Raw genomic sequence first — 24,583 nt, forward strand, 5'->3', positions numbered from 1 at the left:
TCTGCCTCCACCATTCTTGTTGCTGAATGAATGAATATAGTTTAATTAGATTTCAGGAAAACATAGTAATTCTAATGCACAGTTTACCTACAGCCATTATGCTTGTGTAGAGATGACAAAATGATAGGTTCTCAGAACTTGAAGGGACCTTAGAGCTCACTTAGTTCACCCCCCTCATCTCATTAAAGAATTACTTCTGTAGCATCCCTGAGACATAGTCATCCATTATTTGCTCAAACATCTCCAGGGTTGGACACTAATTCACTAGGGTAAGGTATGAATGAATGCACTTAAAAAAACAATTAATTAAGTGCTTACTGTGGTGTTAAGCACTGTGCTAAGCATTGGTTGTAGAACCGAGAAACGGCCCCCAACCTCAAGGAGCTTACATTCTAATAAGAGAAAACACAAAAAGGAGAGTGGTGGCCAGGATGGTCAGCCTGGGGAGGTCACAGTGATGGTGAGTAAAGCAACAGGGCAGGCAAGCGATATGACTTTTTTTAGGAGCAGCGCTAGTATTGATTTCATTACTATTCCTATATCTAGAAATGGAAGAGTGAGGAGGGGCATGCTTACATAATGGCATGGCAGGATGGTGATCAAAATGAAATCAGTCAGTCAGTCAACTAGCATTTGTTTGGTGTCTTTTATGTGCCAGGAAATGTGCTAAGTACTGGGAATACAAAGAAAAGCAAAAATTCCCCACTCTCAAGGAGCTTAATTTAGTGGCGGAGACAACATGAAAACGATCGTGTACAAAATGATGTAGACAGAAAAAATTGACAACTATCAGCAGAGAGAAGGATCTATCGTTAGGCGTAGGGAGAGGAATCAGGAAATGAAGAAGCAAGAGATAAAATGCCATATCATCAGGGACCAGCATGCTGCTTCCCTCTCGAAGAGGAGAAACATCATTCTGTTCAGCACTAGATTCTTCTCTTCCAGGGAAGAGAAGAAAGACCATTCCATTAAGTCCCTAGCGTGTTCTCCTGGCTTGCAGGAAGGGGAGTAACACAATTCCTTCATCTCCAAGCACTTGTCCCTTCACCTCAACTTCCTAAGATGCTGAAAGAATTCTACTCAGATCAAAACCCTATGGACAAAGGAAACCTACTTGAACTAATTTCTCAGTGATTAACGAACCCCCCATTTGGTCATATCTCCCCCATTCCAATTATTCTGAGGCCTAGAGGTCATAATTCAAACCCCATTCCCCATACCCCACTGTCTTATCTCTTATCCATTTCCCTCAACCCAGTTCTCACTATAAAACTACCTGCACTTACACTATACTCTCTGGGATGCCTTCTCCATAGGTTACAAACTTGTTTTCATCTTAAATCTTTTCCCTTCCATCTTTTTTCTGACTCTCACCTAGACCTTTTTCCCTCCTGATGATATAACCTCCTTGGTGGCTCTTTGTATCACTGATTGCACTTTCACTCTCTTCCCCTGACTCACCAGTAGAGGTGAGGGAGTTAGAATGTTCCATTCTTTCCATTGCTACCACTCACATTCAATAACTTCTCCTTTGAGGTTCACTCAATCCATATTTACTACCCAATCAAAATTCAGATTTTATTATTACTTACATATAATATTATATATAATTGCATAAAATATATCTCTATATAATATTATTGTAATAATTTGAGATATTATTATTATATTATCTAATACATTCCAGGATATTTTCCTTCTTTCCTCAATGAACTCAGTACATGTCTTGACAGTCTTTCTCTCCTCAGTTCCTGCCCTCATATTAAGGGAATTCAGGATCTATATTGATACTCCTTCTAACACCCTCACCTCACAGTTCTTCAGCTTATTCTTTTAACATGACCTATTCCTCCACCCCACTTTAGCCACACACAAAGGTGGTCATACCCTTGATTTTGCCATTATCTTCCAAAGATGCACCATTTCCATGTCTATTCCCTCATCTGATCACAGTTGTTTGTCATTCCACCTCTCCTTCTACTACGTAACCCCAAACCCTGTTCTTTTACCTCACTGTGACCTTCAGTCCTTGACCCTTCAGTTCTGCCCTAGGCCATCACCCCTGCACTACATACATTCTCTTCCCTTCCTTATCTTGACCAGTTGGTGAACGAGTTCACCTCTAAACTGTCCTCTTGAATCCCTGACTTTTTTTTTTAAAGCAATTGGGGTTAAGAAACTTGCTCAAGGTTACACGGCCAGTTATTTCTGGGTGTGGTGCTAAGTATCTGAGCCCAGATTTGATCCCAGGTCATCCTGACTCTGGGGCCGGTGCTCTTACTGTGCTACCTGGCCGCCCCTGAATCCCTGACTTCTTAATTGTAGCCTTTCTTACCCTGCCAAGTTTTAACATTGTATCGCTCCTACCATCCACTACCTTCATTCCTTCTGACATGCTGCTGAACAAAGTTGGAGAAAATCATGAAACCATGCTTACTAAGTGCATGACAAGTTTATGTTATATAACCTCAATAAGGCCCTCACTACCGCAAGGTATTTTTTTTATACTTCCCTAATTAACACATTATCCCATTAACCATTGTGGCTCTTTCAAACTTTTTAATCCTTCCTCAGACTTCTAATGGTTCACCTTCCCTTCTTTCAACTGAGAACTTTGCCTCATATTTCACTGGAAAACAATTGATACTATTCACTGAGAGTTCTCTCTTCTCTCTTTTGCATCTCATACTGCCCAGATGGCTTCTTCCATTATCTTCTTTACCCCTCTATCACAGGAAGAGGTGATTCTTCTCCTTACTAAGGCAAAGCTTCTCTATATGCATGAGATCCCATTCCACCATGTTTTTTCCAGCAGATTGCTATATCCATCATTCCTACCCTCTCGTTTATCTTCAATCTCTTTGCCAAACCATGTCTTCATATCCTCAAATATCCTTCATTTGATCCATCCATCCCCACCAGCTGTTGCCCCATATATCTTTTTCCTTTCGTAACTAAACTTCTTGAGGAGGCTGTCTATAATTGCTACCTTCATTTCTTCTCTGCTCACTCTCTTCTTACCCCTCCACAGTGTATAACCTCATCATCTGCCCAAACCCACTCTCTCCAAATATATCAATGATCTCTTAATGATTGAAACTAATGGCCTGGTTTCAGTTCTCATCCTTCTTGACCTCTCTTAATTCTTTGGCACTGTTGATCCCCCCTATTCTCCTTGATGTTCTCTTCTAATTCAGGGTTTTTTTTTTACAGTACTTTCTCTTGGTTCTTGTCCTGCCTATCTAACTATTCCTTTAGTCTCTTTTTCTGGATATTGGTCCAGGTCACACCTCTTGAAGTAGAGCATCCCACAAGATTTTTGTCTTAGGTCCTCTTCTCTTCTCTTCGGATACTGTTTCACCTAGTGATCCTGTCAGGTCCCATGGTTTCAATTATCATCTCTATGCTGATAGTTCTCATATGTGCTTTTCTAGCCCCAAACTATATCCTAACTTCCATACTCCCTGAATCTCTGTCTCTTAGAAATATCAAACTCAGTGTCTTATAGGCATCTTAAGCTCAGCACGTCCAAAACCAAACTCATTATCTTTTCTCCCAGGTACCCTTCCAAACTTTGCTGTCAAAGTGAACACTATTTTCCCAGTCACTCAGGCATACAACTTGTGTGATACCTTTTATTTTCCACTGCCTCTCACCCCCCATATCCAATTGGTTGCCAAGTTCTGTCTATTTTTACCTTCATAATATCTCTCATCTACAGCATCTGTTCTTTGACACTTCCCATCACCTTGATGTACACCTGGACTATTGCAGTAACCTACTGGTTGGTCTCCTTTTCTCAGATCTTTCCCTCCTCCAGTCCCTCCTCCACTCATATGTCAAATTAATCTCCCTAAAGCACAGATCTGACCATGTCAATGTATATTCAGTTAATGCCAATGGCTCCCTATTACCTATTAGATCAAATATAAAATCCTCTGTTTAGCATCCTAAGCCCTTCACAACCTGGTATCCTCATAAGTTTCTAGACTTCTTATACTTTACACCCTCATCCCCTCCACCACATATTTTGTGATCCAGTGACACTGGTCTCCTTGCTGTTACTTGCACAAAAAAACTCAATTTGGGCACTTTCACTAGCTGCTCTCCATGTCCAGGATCCTCTCTACTTCCCCTCATATTTACATCCTTGTTTCCCTGACTTCCTTCAAGTCCTAGCTAAAATCCTGTCTTCTAAAAGAAGACTTTCCTAATCTCAATGCATTCTCTCCACTAATTATCTCCAATTTATCCTGTGCGTGTTTATGCCCCCCCACACACACACACAGTTGTTTCCATATTGTCTCCCCCATTAGACTGGATGCTACTTGAGAGCAAGAACTGTCTTTTGCCTTTCTTTGTAATCCTAGTGCTTATTAACACAGAAGCTAAAAGCACAGTACATAAAAGGCACTTAATATATGCTCATTGAAGATCTGACTGGGTCCAAGGCTGTGTGGATATAGTTGGCTCTTACCAATCAGGACAGCATACTCCCTGGGCAGATGTCTGTTATGGAGTATAGGACAGCAAAGGTAATATGATGATAGGGCAGCAAATGGCCTGGAGGAAGAACAGGTAAAGGGATAACCCACCCCATTGCTAGACAGTTCTAGGTTTCAGAATGAGCATCATGGATAAAGTTACGTGCTTTCTTTCAGCACCTGCAATCATAAGGTAAAGAAGTGATCCTGTTCACTTTCTTGCTGCTGACCAAATAGCCATGATAAATATGAGTATGTGGCAGAGAATAAGCTATAGTGAGGGCAGAAATGATGGCGATCATGGGAAGATTGATTTTAATTGCGTTTCTTTCACCCGCTATCTCTTTCCATACTGAAACTGCAAATTAATGGCCACATCCAACTTTCTGTCATTGCATTACTGTTTGTGATATCACATCACATTGGCCGCAATGTGACTGGCTGCTGGGGATGCTTTTGCAATTCAATTAGAAAGGAACTTAAATTGTATTTCCAAATGAATAAAAGATCCATTTCACAAACACTGAAGTCCCATACATATATACATACATATACACACACACACACATATATATATATGCACACACACTATATATATATACATATATATATATATATATATTTACATCCTCCAAATTCACTCAATGTAGGTTTAATTTTCCACAGTACGCATATCACCAGCAAACACCAGCTAGTGCCTACCGAGAATAACACCTAGCAAATTTATGAATTGAAGACATTTGTGCTCTGGTTTAAATAAGATGTTCTGTTTTGATTCGGGCCATTAGCAAATTTCACACATCTAGCTTTTGGCAGGAGGAGTCCAGGCTCAGCCAAAACTTTGTTATCAAGGCATAAAGTAAGTAATAACATTTCAGAGCTGGAAGGGCCCTTAGAGATCATCTCATTCATATGATCATTGGTTTAAAACTTTAAAGAACCCTAGAGGTCATTGAATCCAATCCCTTCATTTAATAAGAAAAGAAGATGAGACCCAGAAAAGGGAAGGGACTGGGCCAAAGTCACAGAGGTAGTGAGTAGTAAAGCTGGAATTTGAGCTCAAATATTCAGTCTCAAGCATTCTAGGGGTGAAAGGGTCATAGGACCCTAAGTCTGTCCTAGACCCTCTTCTCTCTGTCACTTGGTTATCTCCTAAAGGTTTAACTATCATATCTGTGCAAGTGGGTGGGATTTTCTAAACATGATTCATACATCTATGTATCCAGCCTCAGTTTTTCTTTTGAGCTTCAGTCCCATATCACCAGTTGCCTATTAGACTTTTTCTACCAGAATACAGTAAATATCTCAAAATTAATATGTCTGAAATTAAATTCACATCTTTTTATCTAACCCCTCTCTTCTTCCAAATATTACTATTTCTGTTAGAGGCACCGTTGTCCTTCCACTTTCCCAGATTTGTAATCTCAGCAGTTATCTTCAGCTCCTAACTCTCCCTTACCCCAGTGTCTAATCTATTGCCAAGCCTTGATATTCTGCCTCCATATCTCTCACATGCTTTCACTACACTCCTAAGCTCCTACCTTAGTTCAGACTTCCATAGCCTTTTTCCTGGAATTATTGCAGTTTGGATTCGGGCCATGTCGTCTCCTTATTTATCTCCCTGCCTCAAGTCTGTTATTACCCTTCTAGTTCATCCTTCACCATGTTGCCAAAGGGATGTTCCCCAAATGTAAATCTGACCATGGGACTCCCTTCCTCAATCAACTGCAATGACTTCCTGTGACCTCTAGGCAAAATCTAAGCTTGCCTGTCTGGCTTTTAAAGCTTTTCACAACATAGCCCTGACCTATCTTTTCAACTTACTTCGAAGTTACTCCACTTCCCTCATTCTGTGACCTTGCCAAAGTGACCTTCTCTCTCTTCCTTACATGTAATGTTCCAGCTACCTTCTCAGTTACTTTGTCCTAGCTACATTCCTGCCTGTAAAGCCCTTCTTCCTCACTCCTGCCTCGTAGACTTCCTCTCTTCTTCCTCATTGAAACTCAAGCTTCACCTGATCAATGAAATTTTTCCAGATTCTGCCAACTGCTTAGTACTCTTTCTCCCTAAAATGCCTTGTATTAAATCATTTTGTACTTATTTGTATTTATTCTTTTCTATATTTACATATTCACAAACTTTTTTTCTCCTGTTGTTCACTCTGTATATACTATATGTACTTGTTTTATTTCTCATTAAAATGTAATCACGTTGTGATGTAGGACTGAAGCTCAAGAGAAAGATTGGGGCTGGATACATAGATGTATGAGTCATCTGGTTGGAAGAACATCGTGAGTAATCACTTTGTTTCATTGATTATATTTATATCCTCAAGTACATAGCACAGTGACTGGCACAATGTAGGCACTTAATATGTTCTTATTAAATGACTGATTGATCATAGATTTAAAACTGGACGAGTGCTTAGAGATCTTCTAGTGCAGTTCCTTCATTTTAAAGATAAGGGAAATAAGGTCAAGAGAGAGCAGGTGACTTTGTTAAGGTCACAAGACAGGGAGTGGCAAAGCCAGAAGAATAGTGATTTGGAAAAGATGGATTTTTGTTCCATGGAGAAGCCCTGTTCTTCTATCCAATGCTGGAGCTAACTTAGGATTCAGGAATATTTGTCTTTATCTCCCTCCCTCCCTTTCTCCCTTTCCCTCTCTTCCTCCTCTCCTCCTCTCTCTCCATCCCTCTCTGGGTCATATAGCTAGTAAGCAGAAGAAGTAAGACTCAAATCCAGGTCTTCCAAGTCCACAATGCTGCCTCCTAACATGCTAATTTCCAACCTCCGTCCCCAAAAGGAGCCTGCAGCTCAGAACTAGCATGGTTGCTCCCACCTCTGACATGATTCAGAGAAGTATCCATCCAAGGATTTTTCCCCAATGATTTTGGAAATGGTCCCTGATCAGGAACCCAGGTAGCAATTCAACCAACATTTCTTTTATTATTTAGCACTTTCAGCATGCAAGGGCTTGTGTCAGTGCTACAAAGATGCTATAACATGGCATATAAGAAGGGATCTAACATAAACTAGTATGGTACAAGGCAGTATACAATAAGGGGAAAGGAGAGATCCAGACAGAATGACAAATTTGAAGGGGGAGAAATGACTTTCACCTAGGTAAGAGAAGGAAAAAAATCAGGGAGAGCCTCATGGAGGATTTTGTATATGATTTGAGCCATGAAGGGAGGTGTTTCAACAAGCATAGATGGCAATGGCTATGTTAACTAGCATTTATATAGGGCTTTAAGGTTCCCAGTGAGGTAGATTCTACAGGTATCATTGTTCCTGCTTTAGGGATGAAGAAATCAAGGGCTAGAGAGGTTATGTAACTTGTGGGGTCACAATTGTTAAACACCAGAGGCTAGATTCAGATGCAGGCTTTTCCCAATATTAGGTCCTGTGTTATTTCCACTACTCACACTGATTCTTGGTAACATGATGGAACAAAAAGACTTTTTAAAAAATGTGGGTAGAATAGGATGTATAGCAGCAGAATGAGCTAGAAGAGGGATTATCTATCACCCACCAAGGAAAAGGTGATCTAGGATGCTGTTATGTTCACTGCCACTGAGAACTTTCTCCGGGTCTTTTGCTAGCCAGATGTGTAGGTTGTCCTCTAGACATAGTCTTGGGGTGACCTTGAGGCAAATAATACTCAAGCATCCTTTCCTATAAAGCAAAGACAGAAGCAGCTGGCACTTGTATTTCTAGAAATCCTTTAGGTAGTCTCAGATAAAGTTTAATTAAAGATTGTTAAACAGGAGACACCTCCCTCCACTTACTCCTACCTATCCATCTCCTACCTACCTACCTTCTGAAACCATCTCATCTTGTATTGCCATTTCTAAAGTACAAATACTCCTGCTACAATCTGAAGATGATCTTCTGCCCTTGACCCCATAAGGAACTGACTCCTGTCCCTCCTCCTTCCTCATATCTGGTTCAGAAAGCCCAAAATTCTATAGCCACTTTTTGCAAAGAAGGAGAGTCAGTTTCCTTGCTCACCTAAACAAATGTGATGTGTTCAAGATATCTTTGATCTTGAGTCTTGAGTTATTCTAGGAGGTTCATCCTTGGGAAGACAAAAAGTCAGAAGCAGAGTAGGATATGGTGATTTGACCTCTGTCTTCAAGAGCTCATCTCTGAATTCTTAAGGAGGCCCCACTCAGGTCTGTATTGGAGATGGGAGCGAAAGGGCAGAAGAGGTAGGCAGACAAGAATGGTGAGATAGAGAGAAAGAATGTCCTCTCTTTAACAGGGAACAGAAAGACCCAACACTTTTCTTCTAGTTTCTAAAATAGTTGAAAAGAAAACCAGAAGAAAAAGAAGTGTCAGGATTTTAAGCATGTCCAAAGGAAGGGCAGCCAGGATGGACTGGAAGATTAGGGGTGATGCAGTGTGATGCTCTGTTAAAGGAACTAGAAGAGTTTAGATTAGAGAAGAAATCATTTAGAGAGATATAATATCCATCTTCAAGTATTTGAAGGGCTGTTCTAAGTAAATGGGATCAGATTTATTCTGCTTGGACCCAGGGAACAGAATCAGGACCCATACATGGAAGTGAAAGGGAAGCTAATTTTAACTCGGTGTAGGGAACAATTTCCTCACACTTAAGAGCTCTCCAGAAGTGAGAGGAACCTCTCTAGGATGTGATGGATCACCCATTGCTGTCAGTATGCCAACATGTCCAAAATGGTCATGTCGGGGAAGACTTGTAGAAAGGATTCTTGCTCAGGTACGTCTTGGGCTGGATAACCCTCGAGGTCCCTTCCAGCTAAAACTCTTTGATTCTGTGACATTTATTCATTCATTCCAGAGGTATTTATCACCTCCAGCCTGCCTGACTTTGAGGTCAGCACTGTGAGAGAATATAAAGAAGTCCCACAATTGTTCCTCCTTCAAAGAGCTTCAATCAAGGCTAGTTGGACAAAACACACGAGGAAAGTTAAATAAACCATACAAGAGGTCCTATGGTATCTAGTGGAAAATGACTTAACTTGGTGTCTCAGGAACTGAGTTTAAAACCTTGACTGTATATGTGAGCTTGGAAAGATCACTTTGATTTCTTTGGGCCTCAAAGAATTAAAGAGATTGAACTAGACCTCTAAGTTTCCTTGCACTGCTGGATTGATGTTGAGAAGAAGATAGGATGTATCCAAAGGGTGGTGGACACAATAAACATTCTAAGTTCAGCTCAGAGGAAGATCACCATTATTTTAGGTGGAATTCATTAGAAGCTTAATGCACAAAGTAAGAGTTGATCTGAGTAGAAGATGGACAGGTAAAATTAGAAGGAGGAGAAGGCATTCCAGGCTGCAGAATAACATAAATAAGTGTGTTGGGAAAGGGAAGGAGAGAAACATGCATCCCATAGCTAAAGAGCCCATTATGACCCTAAATAGTGTTCTTGTCTGGAAGTATCATAGCCTAAAATGAGGAGTCGATTGGAACCAGCTTTTGCAGGGGATGGGGGGGACTAGATTGTCATGAGAATCCATGAAAAGTTTAGGAATAGGAACAGTGACATGTTTTAGAAAGATTTAGGAATCTGAAGACAGGGAAATAAGTTAGGAGATGATGGCAATAATCCACTCATGAGACTGGGGTGGGGACTGTGGGAGTAAAGTACAAAGGATAGTTGTGAGAGGTAGCACAGAGATGCTGCCCACGCACTCATTTAGTGCAACATTCTAGAAGGCAGGGGCTAACATTCTGGTATCTCCGAGCAATCAGTGTATTTTTTAGTTCTTGGAAAAGTTTTTGAATTGTCAGCTATCATTCAATAAGATCCATGGGAAGAAAAAGAAACTTGAGCTTCCTGCCTTTCAAATATTTCAGTGGGGGAACCCAATTCAATAAACCCAATTACAGCTGCACACACATCACTTTCTCAGCAATTTCAAGCCTGTTTGATGCAGTTGGGAGGCAAATCTTCATATTTCCTTATCTGGACCAAAGCCAGAGTTTGTCATCTAAACAAGAGAGTGCCGATGTTGGGGAGGGAGGGTGGAGAGGGAAAGGAAGGAGAGGGAGCAAGGAAATGGACTGAAAATATGAACTCTGCCATTGCTCAATTTGCAAGCTATCTTTTGAATGAGACAGCAGTGATTTCAAAGCATTCTGGAGAGAAGAGCTTGGAACAAAGGAAAGGATGTTCAAAAAAAAAGCAAGGTACAGCTATTGTTATGGAATGATTTATTCTATTTATTCAACTTTTGAAAGTCAGATTCTACTATCTGGGAAAGTGTAGGGCTCCTTCCTTCTAGTTTTTCTCGTGGACAGAAGACATCTCTGCCCAGCTCAGCCAGCTCTTTTAATGGAATGTGCCTCTTCCTGTGTTTTAGATCATTTCAGGCACAGAGAGGCAGGGTACTCTAGTGGTTAGAGAGCTTACCTTGAAACCAGAAAAAAATGAGTTCAAGTGCCACCTCTCTACACATATTAGCTGTGTGACCCCAGGCAAGTCGTTTAACTGCTCCATGTTCTATGTCAGCCTTCACTAGTAGAGGGATTTTTTTTTTCATCCAGTAGCTCCCTATATCAGTGAAATCACAGGACCAGTCCCTCTTTATCTCAGCACAGACTTCTTCCCTCACCCTTAACTTTTTAAAATGAGTGCCCAAACATGCTCAGGGATCCTCCCAACCCTGATCATCTTAAGAACCACAGAGTGGACCTTCAGAACCCAGTTGTGCCTTGCAGCTCAGCTTCCCAGAACCAACAACTTTCTCAGATCCTCTTCCTAATCCCCACATTCCCCCACTGCTTCCAAGGATCTGTCTCAGCTGCCTTCTGTCTTGCATCTGTCTCTGACTTCTCCCTTCCCTAGAAACAGCCTGGTCAATCAGGTTCAGCCTTAGTGCTTTGTTCCCTGCCTGAACTCAATCCTTAGTTCCCTCCCAGAAAGTAGTGTTTTCCTAAGTCAATTCCCCCAAACTCCCAACAGCCCAGCTTCCTCTGATAGGAGTTATCTCCCCCCACCCCTTTGTGAATTTGTTTTTTTTTTTTTCAAGATTTTTTTATAGCTCTCTGCTGCCCCCGGCTGGGCTATTGCCCTTCCACCACTCAGCTCACCTGGGTTCTGGGCTTGCTTTTGGACTGTGAGGGATAGAACATATATTCTTTCATTTTGAAAGCTTTTTTTAAAGGAAAAAGAAAGGCGTTTATATAAAGGAGGCTCTTCAGAAGTAGGAAAGATGGTCTATTTACAAAAATGAGCTCGAGTGATCTCCACTCTAAGAGATCCGTCACTGGAGAATGCAAGGAGCTCAGTTCAAGACTAATGGCTCTCAAGCCCCTCCATTTTCCTCTCTAGTTGATTTGAGCACTTCAGAGGTTCAGGGAGGTTTCTGCCTCCCAGCTGTTTGCTTCTCTGAGCATTCTTACCAGTTTTCCCTAAAAGCAAGAGAACTATGACTTATGGCCTGACTGCATCTCCACCTCTGTTCACATCCTCTCCCATAGAGTCTGCATGGAGCTCTTTGGACAAGCCAGAAGTAGCTTATTAGAGTTCAAGAGGGAAAGCAACCTTCCACCTTGGGTTCAACATTCAAATGCTTAGAAAAACCTGGGTGGCAAAACAACCCATGCCCTTCCAGCCTTTCCATTAACTCCCTGTCATGTACTGTATGAGCCATCAACACTAACTTTCTTGCTGTTTCTAACCCATATCTTAACTCCATGCCTTTTCGTTGGATTTGTCACCTATCTGAAATACTCTCTCTTCACCTTTGCCCCTGGCTTCTTCCTGACTCTTCTAATGTCCCACTGTCTCTGGGAGAGCTTTCTAGGGATCCCCTACCCCAGTGTGTTTCCCCTAAAATTACATACTATTTATACTGTACATATTTTCTATATACAGAATATAACCTCTTTACTCAGATTCACAGAATGATCAGCCCTGGTTACAGAGAATTTGTGATAAAACATGCTATCTACCTTGTGAAAGAGAGATAATGAACTCTGAATGAAGATTGAGATGCCTTTTCTTAAACATTGTCAAAGTGAAAATTTGTTTTGTTTGACTATGCATATCTGTAAAGTTTTTGGTTAGTTTGTATTTTACTTTCTCAGTGGTAGGTGAAGGGAATATGTACCTGAAAATAAAATAAAATTGAATTTTATTATTATTATTTGCCTTTTGGAGGGCAATTGGGGTTAGGTAACTTGCCCAAGGTTACATGGTTAGTGTGTGTGTGTTAAGTGTCTGAGGTCGAAACCAAACTCGGGTCCTCCTGACTCCAGGGCCAGTGCTCTGCTCACTACGCCACTTAACTGCCCCCTTATTTGAATTTTAAAAAGAGGGAAAAATGCTCTTTGAGATTAGGGAAGATGTTTTTGCTTTTCCTTATATGCACTGGCATACACAGTGCCTGGTAGTATTTGTTGATTGATCGCTGGAATATCTCAATGTCTGTCATGCTGTAGAGAGAAGAGCACTGAGCTAAGAGTAAAGACCTTACTATTAAGCAAACCCAACCACAGAATGACCAGAATGGTCCATGCTGCAATGGGAAAGGAAGAGGACTTAGAAGTCAGGAGACTTGGGTTGAAATTCTACTTCAGGTATTTGCCAGCTGTGTCACCCTACACAAGTCATTTAACCTTTCTGTGACTCAATAGAGTCACAGAATGAGGAGGTTAGACCTCTAAGTTATTTTTTAAACTATAAATCTATGTTCCTATGAAACCCTATTCTAGGAGATTTGATTAATGAAGTTGAAGATTTTTTGCCTAAAAAGGGGACATGTGGATGGTTAAGGGATGTATGGCCTCTGTCTTCAGATATTTGAAGAGTATCATGGGGGATATGGATTACATTTTTCTTTGTGGTTCCAGAGAACAGAATGAAAACCAATGGATGAAGATCACTAGGAAGAATATAACTGCCCAACAATTACCATGATCCAAATGTAGTGAGCTGCCTTGGGACACAATGACTCCCCTGTCCCTGGAAGGCTTGAAGTGAAGGCTGGATAATCCATTTGTCAGGAATGTAGTGGAGCAGATTCATGCTTGAGGGAGATAAGTCAACTAGATGACCACTGAGGTCCCTTCTGATTGTGAGATTCTATGATTCTAAAAAGATAGGACAAATAATGAACTCAAGGTCATATCAGCTAGCAAGATGTATGCTATCCTAAATAGTTCCTCTAATTATATTTTTGATGATTTCCATTTAGAAAATAGTAAAATTGGGGTGGCTAGGTGGTGCAGTGAATAGAGCACTGGCCCTGGAGTCAGGAGGACCTGAGTTCAAATCCTGCCTCAGATACTTAACACACAAACTAGCTGTGTGACCTTGGGCAAGTCACTTAACCCCAATTGCCCTCCAAAAAAAAAAGAAAGAAAATAGTAAAATTTTCCAGAAAATTGTTTCTATATTTTCAAAACTGCATTATTATTCTATAAGCCCATTCAACTGGGATGTTTTCAGTCTGTCTTTTTTTATTAACAATTGCTAGTAATCTACTGAACATAATTTTACAATTTTCTTTTGTTTTTCCATCACTTGAATTTCTCCTTGTATCCCTCTCATCCTCCCCTCCTAGTGAACCATAATTCAGCAAAGCTAATCCACATGTTGTAAAAAAAAAAACAACATTGTATGCAATGTTCCACAACAGTGGGCTCTCCCCTACTCACCCCTACTTCTGCAAAAGTATCGGGAGAGGTATCTTTTCATATCTTTTATTTAGGGCCAAGCCCATCCTTTATGATTTTGCCACATCCATTTTTGTTGCTTTTTTTTCATGGTTGTTTGAACATAGCTTGTTAAGTTGTTTTGGTGCTCACTGAGCTTTTGACTCAGGCCAGGGGCAGAAATGACTGCCAGAAAGTTTCAATAAATTTGATATTTAGTCCATAATGATGCAGCTCATTATTAAGCGACCAAATTTATCAAAATCAATTTATAAAGCAATGCTTCAAAATATCTGTGATTTCATTGTTTTGGCTACTTCCAGCACTTTTGCACCCCTCCAGGACTTAGTAAACACTTTAATGAGTTGCTATAGCCAAAAATCTCATCACCTGGTGGACAACCTTCTGGTCATGAACTTCTGTGAGTACAGCTAGGCTGATCCTCTAATGAGAGATACACAGTCTGTTAGTCAGTGGCCCAGTATTTGAAGTCTTTCCCACATGGAAATTGACCCTTCAATATAGCCTTTGAAAACCTGTAGTCACCTCTACACTATGATGAGACCAAAGAGTATGCATTTGTGGGACTTTCGTGAACCCATTATATGAAAACTCCTTTTGTAAATCATATTGGGGGAAATAATTATGTGATTCACAGGAATTCACCAAGAGATTCCCTTTCTAAGGGAAACTCCCCTAGATCATTTTAAAAGATGATTGATGTAATCATGCCAGAAATTGAACCACAAGAAATGTATTCCTATGGGCATCAAAGGCTTTTTTGTCTGTGATATTAAAGAAATGCTACTAAAATATAAATGGGGGTATTACCTTACAGGCTCCAAAGCCATTTAGCTCACACCCTAGCTGCAATGAGATTGATCTGTGGGAATGGGTATGAAGAATGTAACTGGTGTAGCACCTTCAACCACTGAAGTTCAAGGGCAATAATCCAGCTCTCCTCCCTCTGCTGTCACTCTCAAAACTATACAAATACATTTATGATATTATTGATTCAGGAATTCTCCCCAGTGATGCTGGTTGTAGCCCATACATGCCTTCCCATCTTGTGTATTTCTTATTTGTGTGTCCCCTCCCCCAAGCTCCACTTGTATAATAGAGACCTCTCTTTATTTCTTCTTATGTCTTGAGGATGCTAATAGAATACTTGGCCAATTTGCCTGCCATCCCTTGCCCTAAGCATGTAACTAATCCATCTTCTTTTCTTATCACATAGGTCCTTCATGAGGTCATCTTTTATTCTTGTTATTCCTCAGAGTTCCTCATTGGTTCAGTGTCATATCCTATTCATACCCACCATGCTCTACTCTACTGCCTTTTGCATTATATTCCTATTTGATTCTTTGGAAATTGTTTTCCATTTCTCATTGCCTTATAGCCAGACTAGTAAAATGGTACTAATAAAGAAATTGTTGTTTTCCATTTCTCATTGCCTTATAGCAAGACTAGTACAATGGTGCTAATAAAGAAAGATGGGCTTTTGTTTTCACTGCTGCTCCTGTTAAAGCAAAAACCCTTTAGGAAAAGGACTTTGAGGTTTAATGGTAGGAGAAGTGGAGGCTGGCTTCCCAAATGTGTTTTTCTGCTTCCCAGATGTCTAGGTGGGAGCTGCATCTGGAAAAGGTAAAGACACTAGGAAGTAGAATTTTAAAGAAAGAAGATTTGGGGTGGAGGAAGGAAATACAGCAGTCACCTAAACTAACTTTACAATTTGACCAAGAGTCTGCCATGTTTACTAGTGATGGATTTTCCTCATTGTCATAGGCTCACACATTTAGAGATGAAAAGTGACTTAGAAGTCCAATGCGTCCATCTTCCTCGTTTTAGAGATGAGGAAAGTGAGGCATAGTGACTTGCCCAGCTAGTGTGTGAAGTAAGATTTGAACCCATCTTCCTGACTCCAAATCTGGTGCTCCATCTATCCATTATGCAATGACTTCTCTGACAGCATAACTGGTTGTGTATGTGTCTGCATATTTTAGGTCATATTCATGGCTCAACATGGGATGCAAAGCTGAAAGATACCTTGGAGATCTGATTCAACCTCTTTACCTTCATTTACATGGAAGGAAACTAAGTCTACAAGATAGGAATTGATTTTTCCAAGGTCACACAAATGCAAGATATGGGTCACCCCTCTCTTAACTCCTTACTGTGGTTGCCAGCCCACCTCCCTTTCCTAGCAAGTGCTTCCTAAATGTTGTCTCATGCAGCACCTCTTTCATGCCTCTATACAAAGTACATATCCACTTAATAATAAAGTTATTAGATGAATGGATGAATAAATGAATGAAAGAATGCACCTGTGGATCTGAAATGTCAAATCACCTTGTTTGCCTCTATTTAAATGACTAAGCATGAAGGCTAATATAGTGGAAACAACTGGACTTGGTTCCAGGAAACCTGAGTTCAAATCCTTGCATTGACATTTCAGCCAACTCTCTACACCTCAGTATTTCAACTCTCTACACCTTAATTTCTTCATGTGTAAAATGGTAACAATAGTTTATTATTATTTTAATTAAATGAAAGATTTAGAATAAAATAGAAATTCTTAAAGTGGTCCTTAAAGCAGTACTTTACTCTCCCAACATGTCCCAGGGCTAGTGTTTCTCTGAATTTGTTATTATGCTGAGATAATTAACAGTTGTTTGCCAGAATTCTGATTTTACTGTTTCTCTTGGAGAGACAATATGGCATAATGGAAAAGGCCCTGAATTTGAAGTCAATATATCTGAGGTGTAGGACTCCACTCTGGTCATTACTAGCTGTATAATTAGGGGAGGTAAATGGGGAACAGGGGGAAGGTTGGAGGAGGAAGAGCCACTTTTACTCCCTGGGATTCAGAATTATCACGCATAAAATGGGAGTGATAATTCCCATCCTTACAATCAATGGCAAAACAATAACTAGAACCCCATTTCCTGGTTCCTAGTATAACCTTTAATTGTAGTAACAATAATACTAATTAAAAAAAACAAGAAGAAGAAGTATCTAATATTTATGCAGTACTTTAAGATTTATTAATTGTTTTATTTAGAGAAACTCTGTGCAAATATCATTACCCCCATTTTACAGATTAAAAAAACTGAGACTTAGGGATATTGGGTCTTTCCAATGGTCATATAGCTAGCCTGTGTCATAGGAACATAGAGTCAGAGCTAGAAAAGACTTTAGCAGGCATTAAGTTCAGTTCCAAAAAGGGAACCAAAGCCCAGAGGGCTTAAATGACTGCTCAGAATTACACAGCAAGTATGTGTCAGAGGTAGGATTTGAACCCAGGTCTCCTGACCCCAAGTCTGTATTCATATCACCTACCAGCTACATCCAAGGTTATTTATATATCATTGTATATTTCCTGTCAAACAGATTCCTTTTTGCCCTTTATCAATAGCTCTGTTTCTTTCATATATTTCTGCAGATCCTGTGCATGGTCCCCAGAATGTGGAGATTGTGGACATCCGCTCCAGACAGCTGACCCTCCAGTGGGAACCCTTCGGGTATGCAGTGACCCGTTGTCACAGCTACAATCTCACTGTCCAGTACCAGTATGTATTCAATCAGCAGCAGTATGAAGCTGAGGAAGTCATCCAGACATCATCCCACTATACCCTGAGGGGTCTCCGCCCCTTCATGACCATCCAGCTGAGGCTTGTGCTCTCCAACCCAGAAGGGAAGATGGAAAGTGAGGAGCTTGTGGTGCAGACAGAGGAGGATGGTATGTGTCCTTTCTCAGGGTTGGGAAGAGTACTCCCTGCTTGCTGGGTGTTCAATCAACAGTGACAGCTGAAAAAGAAATAGCTTTGCTGATAGAATTTGTCTGGCAGCCATAATAAAGCAATTTAGAAGACTATACTTCCACTGTCTATGGGCTGAAGAGGTCACCTTCTGTTTGTTCTCAGCTGAAACCCAAGAATTTCCAATTGTCGTACAAAGACCAGACCAGAGGAAAATGTCCATGGAAAGGTGTCTCTCTAAAAATGCATTTTCTTCTATACATATGCCATATTTAGAAAAGAGATTTTTTTTCTCTTTCCCTAATCAGTTAATCTTTCCTGCTAACTGGAATGTTTTAAAAGCCTCTAATGTATCCAGTGAGCATCATCTCCCTTTAGAAGGACTCTAGGGCAGAGTAGACCATCTTCACCCTTTCTATGAGTTGAGAGGTAGTTAGACACTTGGGTTCCAGACACAGTGATGCTCATCTACTACTAACAGACTTAGGGCAAGTCACTTTACTTTTCTGGGATTCAGTTTCCTGTGGTTTAGGGTTCAAATCCTATCATTGCTGTTTACCACTCATGTGACCTTGGACAAATTACCTGATCTCTCTGGACCTCAGTTTCCTTATCTGGAAAATGACTGGGTTGGACTAGATGACCTCCAAGATACCTTTCTGCTCTAAATCTATGATGCTATTAATGTGAGCTTCCTGAGCTTTTTCTTTTTGTCTCTAGCCTCTAGCATTATGCCTTGTACAGAGTAGAAATATAATAATTTTGCTATTTTTGAAAGATAAAATGAATGAGTGAACAAAAGCATTTATTAAACACTGAATAGTTACCCAGCATTAGGGGGGTAGTGACCAGGGAAAAGTGATTATAGAAGACACAGGGAGTTACAGGGTGATTGAAGGATGGGACCTTTCCGGAAGCACAGGGTCAATTATTGTGCAGTTCCCAGAACAGGAGGTCGAAATTGGTGGTGGTAATGGAGTGGAGACAGGAAGATGGTGTAATCTGGAGACTGAAGCTGACTAAGTGTAGTGAACTCCCACCAAATGGTGATCTCTATGGTCCTGCCTGAAATCCTCTGATGCTACAACTTCTCCTTGCCCTTTCCAGCTCTGACTTCTAAACAGTCTATGTTCTGACTTCCCCATGAAACTCTTACATTGCATGATTCTACAACATTGGCCAATGCTAAGAGTCTGATCTAAAAGCAAACAAAAAAAAGTTACTTTATCTATCCCTGTCTCCCCTCCCAGAATCTCTTCAAGGTCCTGCTCACTTTTAGAAATTAGCCTGGAAGGGGTGGAGGGAAAGAACCGATGATCAGACATTAATTCACTATGCTTCATTTTTCTACGTAGACTGAGGAATATTTCCAATAGTGACAATAATAACTATTTCTTTAAGTCACACTCTGATGCCTCATCCTGGCATCGAGGTGGCCTAGGTTTTCCAAAGCTTTGACATTGTAGGGTCACAAGGTCTTGCAGAGTTTTCCAAGCTGGAAAAGTCTAGTGACCAATGAGTGTCTGATGTCCAGGGACTAGCTTAGATGGACAGAGAAGGTCATTACCAGAAAGTTGACCACCAAGTAGTGATCATTTGAGAAGTTAGAGAGAAGGGGAGATAACAGACTGTGGTTGAAGAAACATCTAGAACAAGGGGTCTGAATTTTATATGTGTGTATTAATAACCCCTTTGGAAATTAAGGAAGCCTACCCACCGTTGTTCAAAATAATGTTTGTTTGTTTTTAATGCATAAAACACAAAGGATTTCCTACTATAATGAAATGGATTATATTAAAATGCAGTCATCAAAACATATTACAAAAAAAAATCCATGGATCTCTAATTAAGAACCCTTAATCTAGTCTTATGAAATCAGAGCTCTTTAGGAATATTGAAACTGCAGTAATGCTAGTGCCTGGCCCATAATGTTTAATAAATAGTTGATGATTGATAATAATAATGATCCCTAGTCTATGCACAAAAGCTACTTTCTCTAGTTTTAGAACCTGCATCTTTACATGGGAAGGAGTCCCACATAGAATCAATGAGCATCTATTAACCACCAATACAGGTTTTGGTGTCAGGAATCTTGGGTTCAGATACCACCTCTGCCACTTCTAATTTGACCTTGAGCAAATCACATAGGCTGCTTTAGCCTTAATGACCGTATCTGAAAAAGGACAGAGTAACTGACCCCTGCCCAAGGTCTGTTTCAGCTATAGATCTCTATGATGCTATGAACAGCCTACTATGTGACAAACACTGGGCTATGAACTGTAAATAAAAATGAAAAGTGAAGCCCTTCCTCTTACCTAATGCCAAAATAGAAGCTTACATTGCTTGCCCTTGTGCCCTGAGGGCTTCAAGAAGAGGCTACAAAACTGCTGTCCTCACCAAACCCAGAGCCTTGTGGTGCCACAAGAGTCAGCTCTATGCTTTTACTTAAAGAACTATGTTGGCCAAGTAGGACATAGCCCAAGGATTTAAACCAGGAAACCAAGTTCAGTTTTCAGCTCTGATATTTTAATATGACTACCTCAGGGAAATCATTTCTGCCTCTGTACCTCAGTTTCTTTGTCTGTAAAATAAAGGAATAGAATCGGATGATTTCCGAGGGCTGACATGTTCTGACATGCTGTGATTGTATGGGTTGCTATACCACCCAAAAGGGCTTTTTCACTTGACACTCTTTTTTTAATGAGAGGATTGGATCAGTACAGCCACGGGAAGGAACCTGGCAGCTTGGGTACCCCCAACCACATATTGCATTCACTTGTCATTTCATTTATTTTTTGGGACAAGTGTTGACTCATCCATATAGCACATCTGGGAAGAATCAGATGGTACCGAGAACAGTAAATTCAGACTGAATGTCAGGAAAATAGACCTCATCAATGGTTACTTTGGGAATGGAATAACCTCATAAAAAAAGAGAAAAGTCATTGCAGTGTTTGAAACTAGGCTCAATAGCCCTTCTCAGGAAAGATAGATGTAGGTCTAATCCCTTCTCCATAATCTTACAGTTTCTACTGAGCTCCTGGTAACTCCTATTACCTTCTCATTCAGCTGAATAAAATGGCCTTCTCTAGAGATAGAGCAATAAATTCTACCAATTCTAATGGTAAAGCTGACCAATAGTATGATTAGGCTGCTGAACTATATATTCATTTCAACCAATCAAACAGTTCTTTAGTGCTTACTACGTGAAAGGAGATAGAAATTGCAGCATTGTGGGTAGAAAGCTAGTCTAAGAGTCAGGAAGACCCAGGCCCTGCCTCTGACATGCACTGACTATGGGAATCTGTGACTTAACTTCTTACTGTTCCCAGGAAACTCTCCAGGACTATAAGTTGCAGAGAAGGAGCTACTTTGCATTTGTAGAGAAAGTTTCCTTACTGGGAGATCCCTACACTTATGAAATCAAGTCTGGGCCAAAAAAAAAATATGCATAAGGCAGGATTCTAGATTATAGGGATACAACATGGTCATCACCCTTGACAGGATGGCCTTCTACTGGGGAAGGTCCTTTCTACTGAGAGACAATTGTGATACTTCAAAATACTGCAATTTTCATGAGCGCTCCCCGCTGCCAGTTTCATATAGACCAAAACAATTCCCCAATTATATGTTTTTCTTGTTTACCTGATGACCTGGCATCTATAGCAGAAGCTTCTGTGCTTTGCTTGGTAGGTATTACTCTTGATTTTTCTGAAGTTTTATGATCACTACCAGGATCATGGTTTGAGAGTGGAGAGAATGAAGAAGGGATGGGGCAGAGAGGAGAGGCATGATGTTGCTCTGAGTGGGAGCCCCAGCAAGGTGAACGAGGCCATCTAATTTGATGTAGTGCAATGGACACAAAAGTATGAATATTGTTATATTGAAACTTTTGATTCCTACCTGTTTGACACTGAGCAAGTCAAACACCTCTGGTGCCTAGGTTGGCTCATCTGGCAAGTGAGGAGACTGGATTAACTGGCCTTTACAATTCCTTCCCTTTTAGAATGTAAGCTTCTTGGCCTCTGGGATGATTGTTTTTATATTTGCTTCCCCAATCCGAGTATGGTGCTTGACCTAGAGTATGAGCTTAATAAATATTTATTGATCAATTAATTGATTAAGAGAGAGACCAACTCTTATACAATCATCGTTCTCAGTATCTCAGTTCTTAAACTATATTTAGAAAGAAGCCTCAAGTCAATTCAATAAGCATTTACCTACAATGGGCAAAGATCAAAAAGATCTGGACCTTGTATTTCCCTGAAATCCATTCTAGTAGGCCCCACTGCCCATGAGCACCTCAAACTCACCACGTTCAACACAGAATTCACAATATTCCCCTCTAAACCTACCCCTTCTCCCAACTTTCCTATGACACATATTGGTGGCACTTCGATCTTCCTAGTTACTTAAACCTGGAATCTTTAAATTGTCTTTGATTCTTCCCTCTCTCTCACTCCATATATGCTTTCTGTGTCCAAGTCCTATTGATTCCTATCTCTGCATATCTTTCTCAGTGGTCAGATGGTACAGTGGTTAGGGCATTGGACTTGAAGTCAGAAAAATTTATCCTTATAAGTTCAAATCCACCCTCAAATACTTACTTACTGTACAGTGCTAGGCAAGTCACTTTACCCTATTTCCTCATCTTTAAAATGAGCTGTAAAAAGAAATGACAAACTACTTCAGTATCTTTGCCAAGGAAATCTCAAATGGGGCCATGAAGAGTTGGACACGATTGAAATAAAACAATAAAAAACACCTTAACATCAGCGTCTCTCATTCATTCATCGTTTCTACTTCACTCCCATGGCTACAACTCTAATTTAGGCTCTCACCACCTTTTAACTGGACTGGTGCGACAAACACATTTTTAAAAAATGCTTTAAAAATCCACTTTCCAATCCATTTTCCATACACCTTCCAAAATAACTCCCCCAATGTGCAGATCTGCTCCTTGTTATTCCCTTGCATAGAAGCTTATTTGGTTGCCTGTTGCCTATAGGAGGAAGTGCTAGCTCCTTAAGTATCAATTTGCATGTTGTTCCTCATGGTGGAATGTAAGCTCCTTGAAGACAGGGACGGCTTTAGCCTTTCTTTTTTCCCCCACCATTTATTACAGTGTTCCACTTACGGTAAATGCTTAATAAATGCTTATTGATTCATTGATAGATTGATAAGATCTGCCTAATACTACCGACTCCTCTTGCTTTCTTTCATTCAACTTGCCTGCATGTATTTAATCTTTGTTTTGGTGTAATTTACTCTCTGTTCTTCCAGTCCAACTTGCTGCCTTCTGACTGACTTTGGGCAGGATGGTGCCTATGCCTGGAATGCACTGTCTCCCAGTCTCTGTTTCTCTTCTTTCCAGGGTCAGCTTACCTTTACTTTAATGAAGCCTTCTCCACTCCTTACAGCTGAAACATCCTTCCCCATGTTTCCCTAGACAACTTTATCTAGGTCTTTCCTTTGACTCCCTCTCTATGCCTTATATGAAATTACCTGTGCATACACCATGTGCCTCGATTAGGTCATAGCCTCCTTAAAAATAGGCAGGAACTATATAATTTTTCATTTTATCCTCAGCACCTAGCCAAGAGCCTTATGCAATAGTATGCATTTAATAAATGCTATTGCATTGATTGGAGTACTTATTAGTGCAAGATGATAGTATTTCCTGGTTTTTTTAGACATGGGAGAGATTCCAGAGAAGACAATTACAACAATGTCTCTTTACATAAGAGAACTCAGCAGGAGAAGATGACCTATTAAACTGAGCTACCATTCTTACGGTCCCTAGAAAGAAATACTCTGCAGGGAGATAAAGAATGACCTGTCTCACTGAACCGATTGATTTTACTTTTGAGCTTCCCTTCTGATGGGCCTTCTTTCCCATGAAGTTTACAGAATTAGGAATTGTACGTATGGTGATAACAATGCCTATATTCATCCAGAAGGCTGCTCTGTGCCTAGAGAAATAATTCCACGTCCACATTACCTCATCTGGTAAACCTCTATCATCACCAGAGCGAGAGAATGTATTTTATCCTATGTCACTCCAAGAAACACTTCACTTTTTCAGAGGTCAACTGTCCAGAAGTCTCAGCCATATGGATTACAGGAGAGAGCCAGAAAAGGGGGGGGAAGACCTCTGGGCACCCATAGTTGATACTAGAAAATCATGCATAAAATCTCTTGCCCATTGTTCGGAAGAGAGGCCCTCAGTCAGAGCCTACTTAACTCTACTTTGTAAACAGTTCTAATAATTTTATTTATCTAGTTTCCCAGTTCATGGGACATTAAAAGCAGTGATTTATAATAAGCAGACACATTGACAGCAGTGACACATGACAAGTAACACCCTGACAGGGATGAGACACAAAAACTAAAAAGGAAACCTAATGAACTCAGCCAGTCTAGCGCAATTTAGTATGAAGTTGAACAGTTCCTGAGGCAGCTAGGTTGGGTTATGGGTTTGGAGTCAGGAAGACCTGAGTTTAAATTTGGACTTGGACACTTACCAACTGTGTGACCCTGGGGAAGTCACTTAACCTTGTTTGCCTCAGTTTACTCTCTGTCAAATTTCCTTCCTGGAGAAGGAAATGGCAAGCTACTCCAGTACCTTTGCCAAAAGAACCCCAAAATGGGACACAATGAGTTGGACATGACTGAAGAAGACTAAAGCACAA

General features: G+C 40.4%; 1 protein-coding gene across 3 annotated transcripts in view; it reads left to right on the forward strand.

The window, feature by feature from the left end:
* The window catches only part of PTPRT (protein tyrosine phosphatase receptor type T), a 1,346,273-nt gene that overhangs the window by 942,929 nt on the left and 378,761 nt on the right, over nucleotides 1-24,583 (forward strand). For all 3 annotated transcript variants that reach the window (XM_069077714.1, XM_069077712.1, XM_069077713.1), the window contains exon 8: nucleotides 17,576-17,872. In XM_069077714.1, the coding sequence (XP_068933815.1) occupies nucleotides 17,576-17,872 (297 nt within the window). The remainder of the gene's footprint in view (nucleotides 1-17,575; nucleotides 17,873-24,583) is intronic.

The sequence above is a fragment of the Petaurus breviceps genome, unplaced genomic scaffold (genome assembly GCF_028583685.1).
Source record: "Petaurus breviceps papuanus isolate PSGF00001 unplaced genomic scaffold, PetGlider_PUasm1.0 90994, whole genome shotgun sequence".
Lineage (NCBI taxonomy): Eukaryota > Metazoa > Chordata > Mammalia > Diprotodontia > Petauridae > Petaurus > Petaurus breviceps.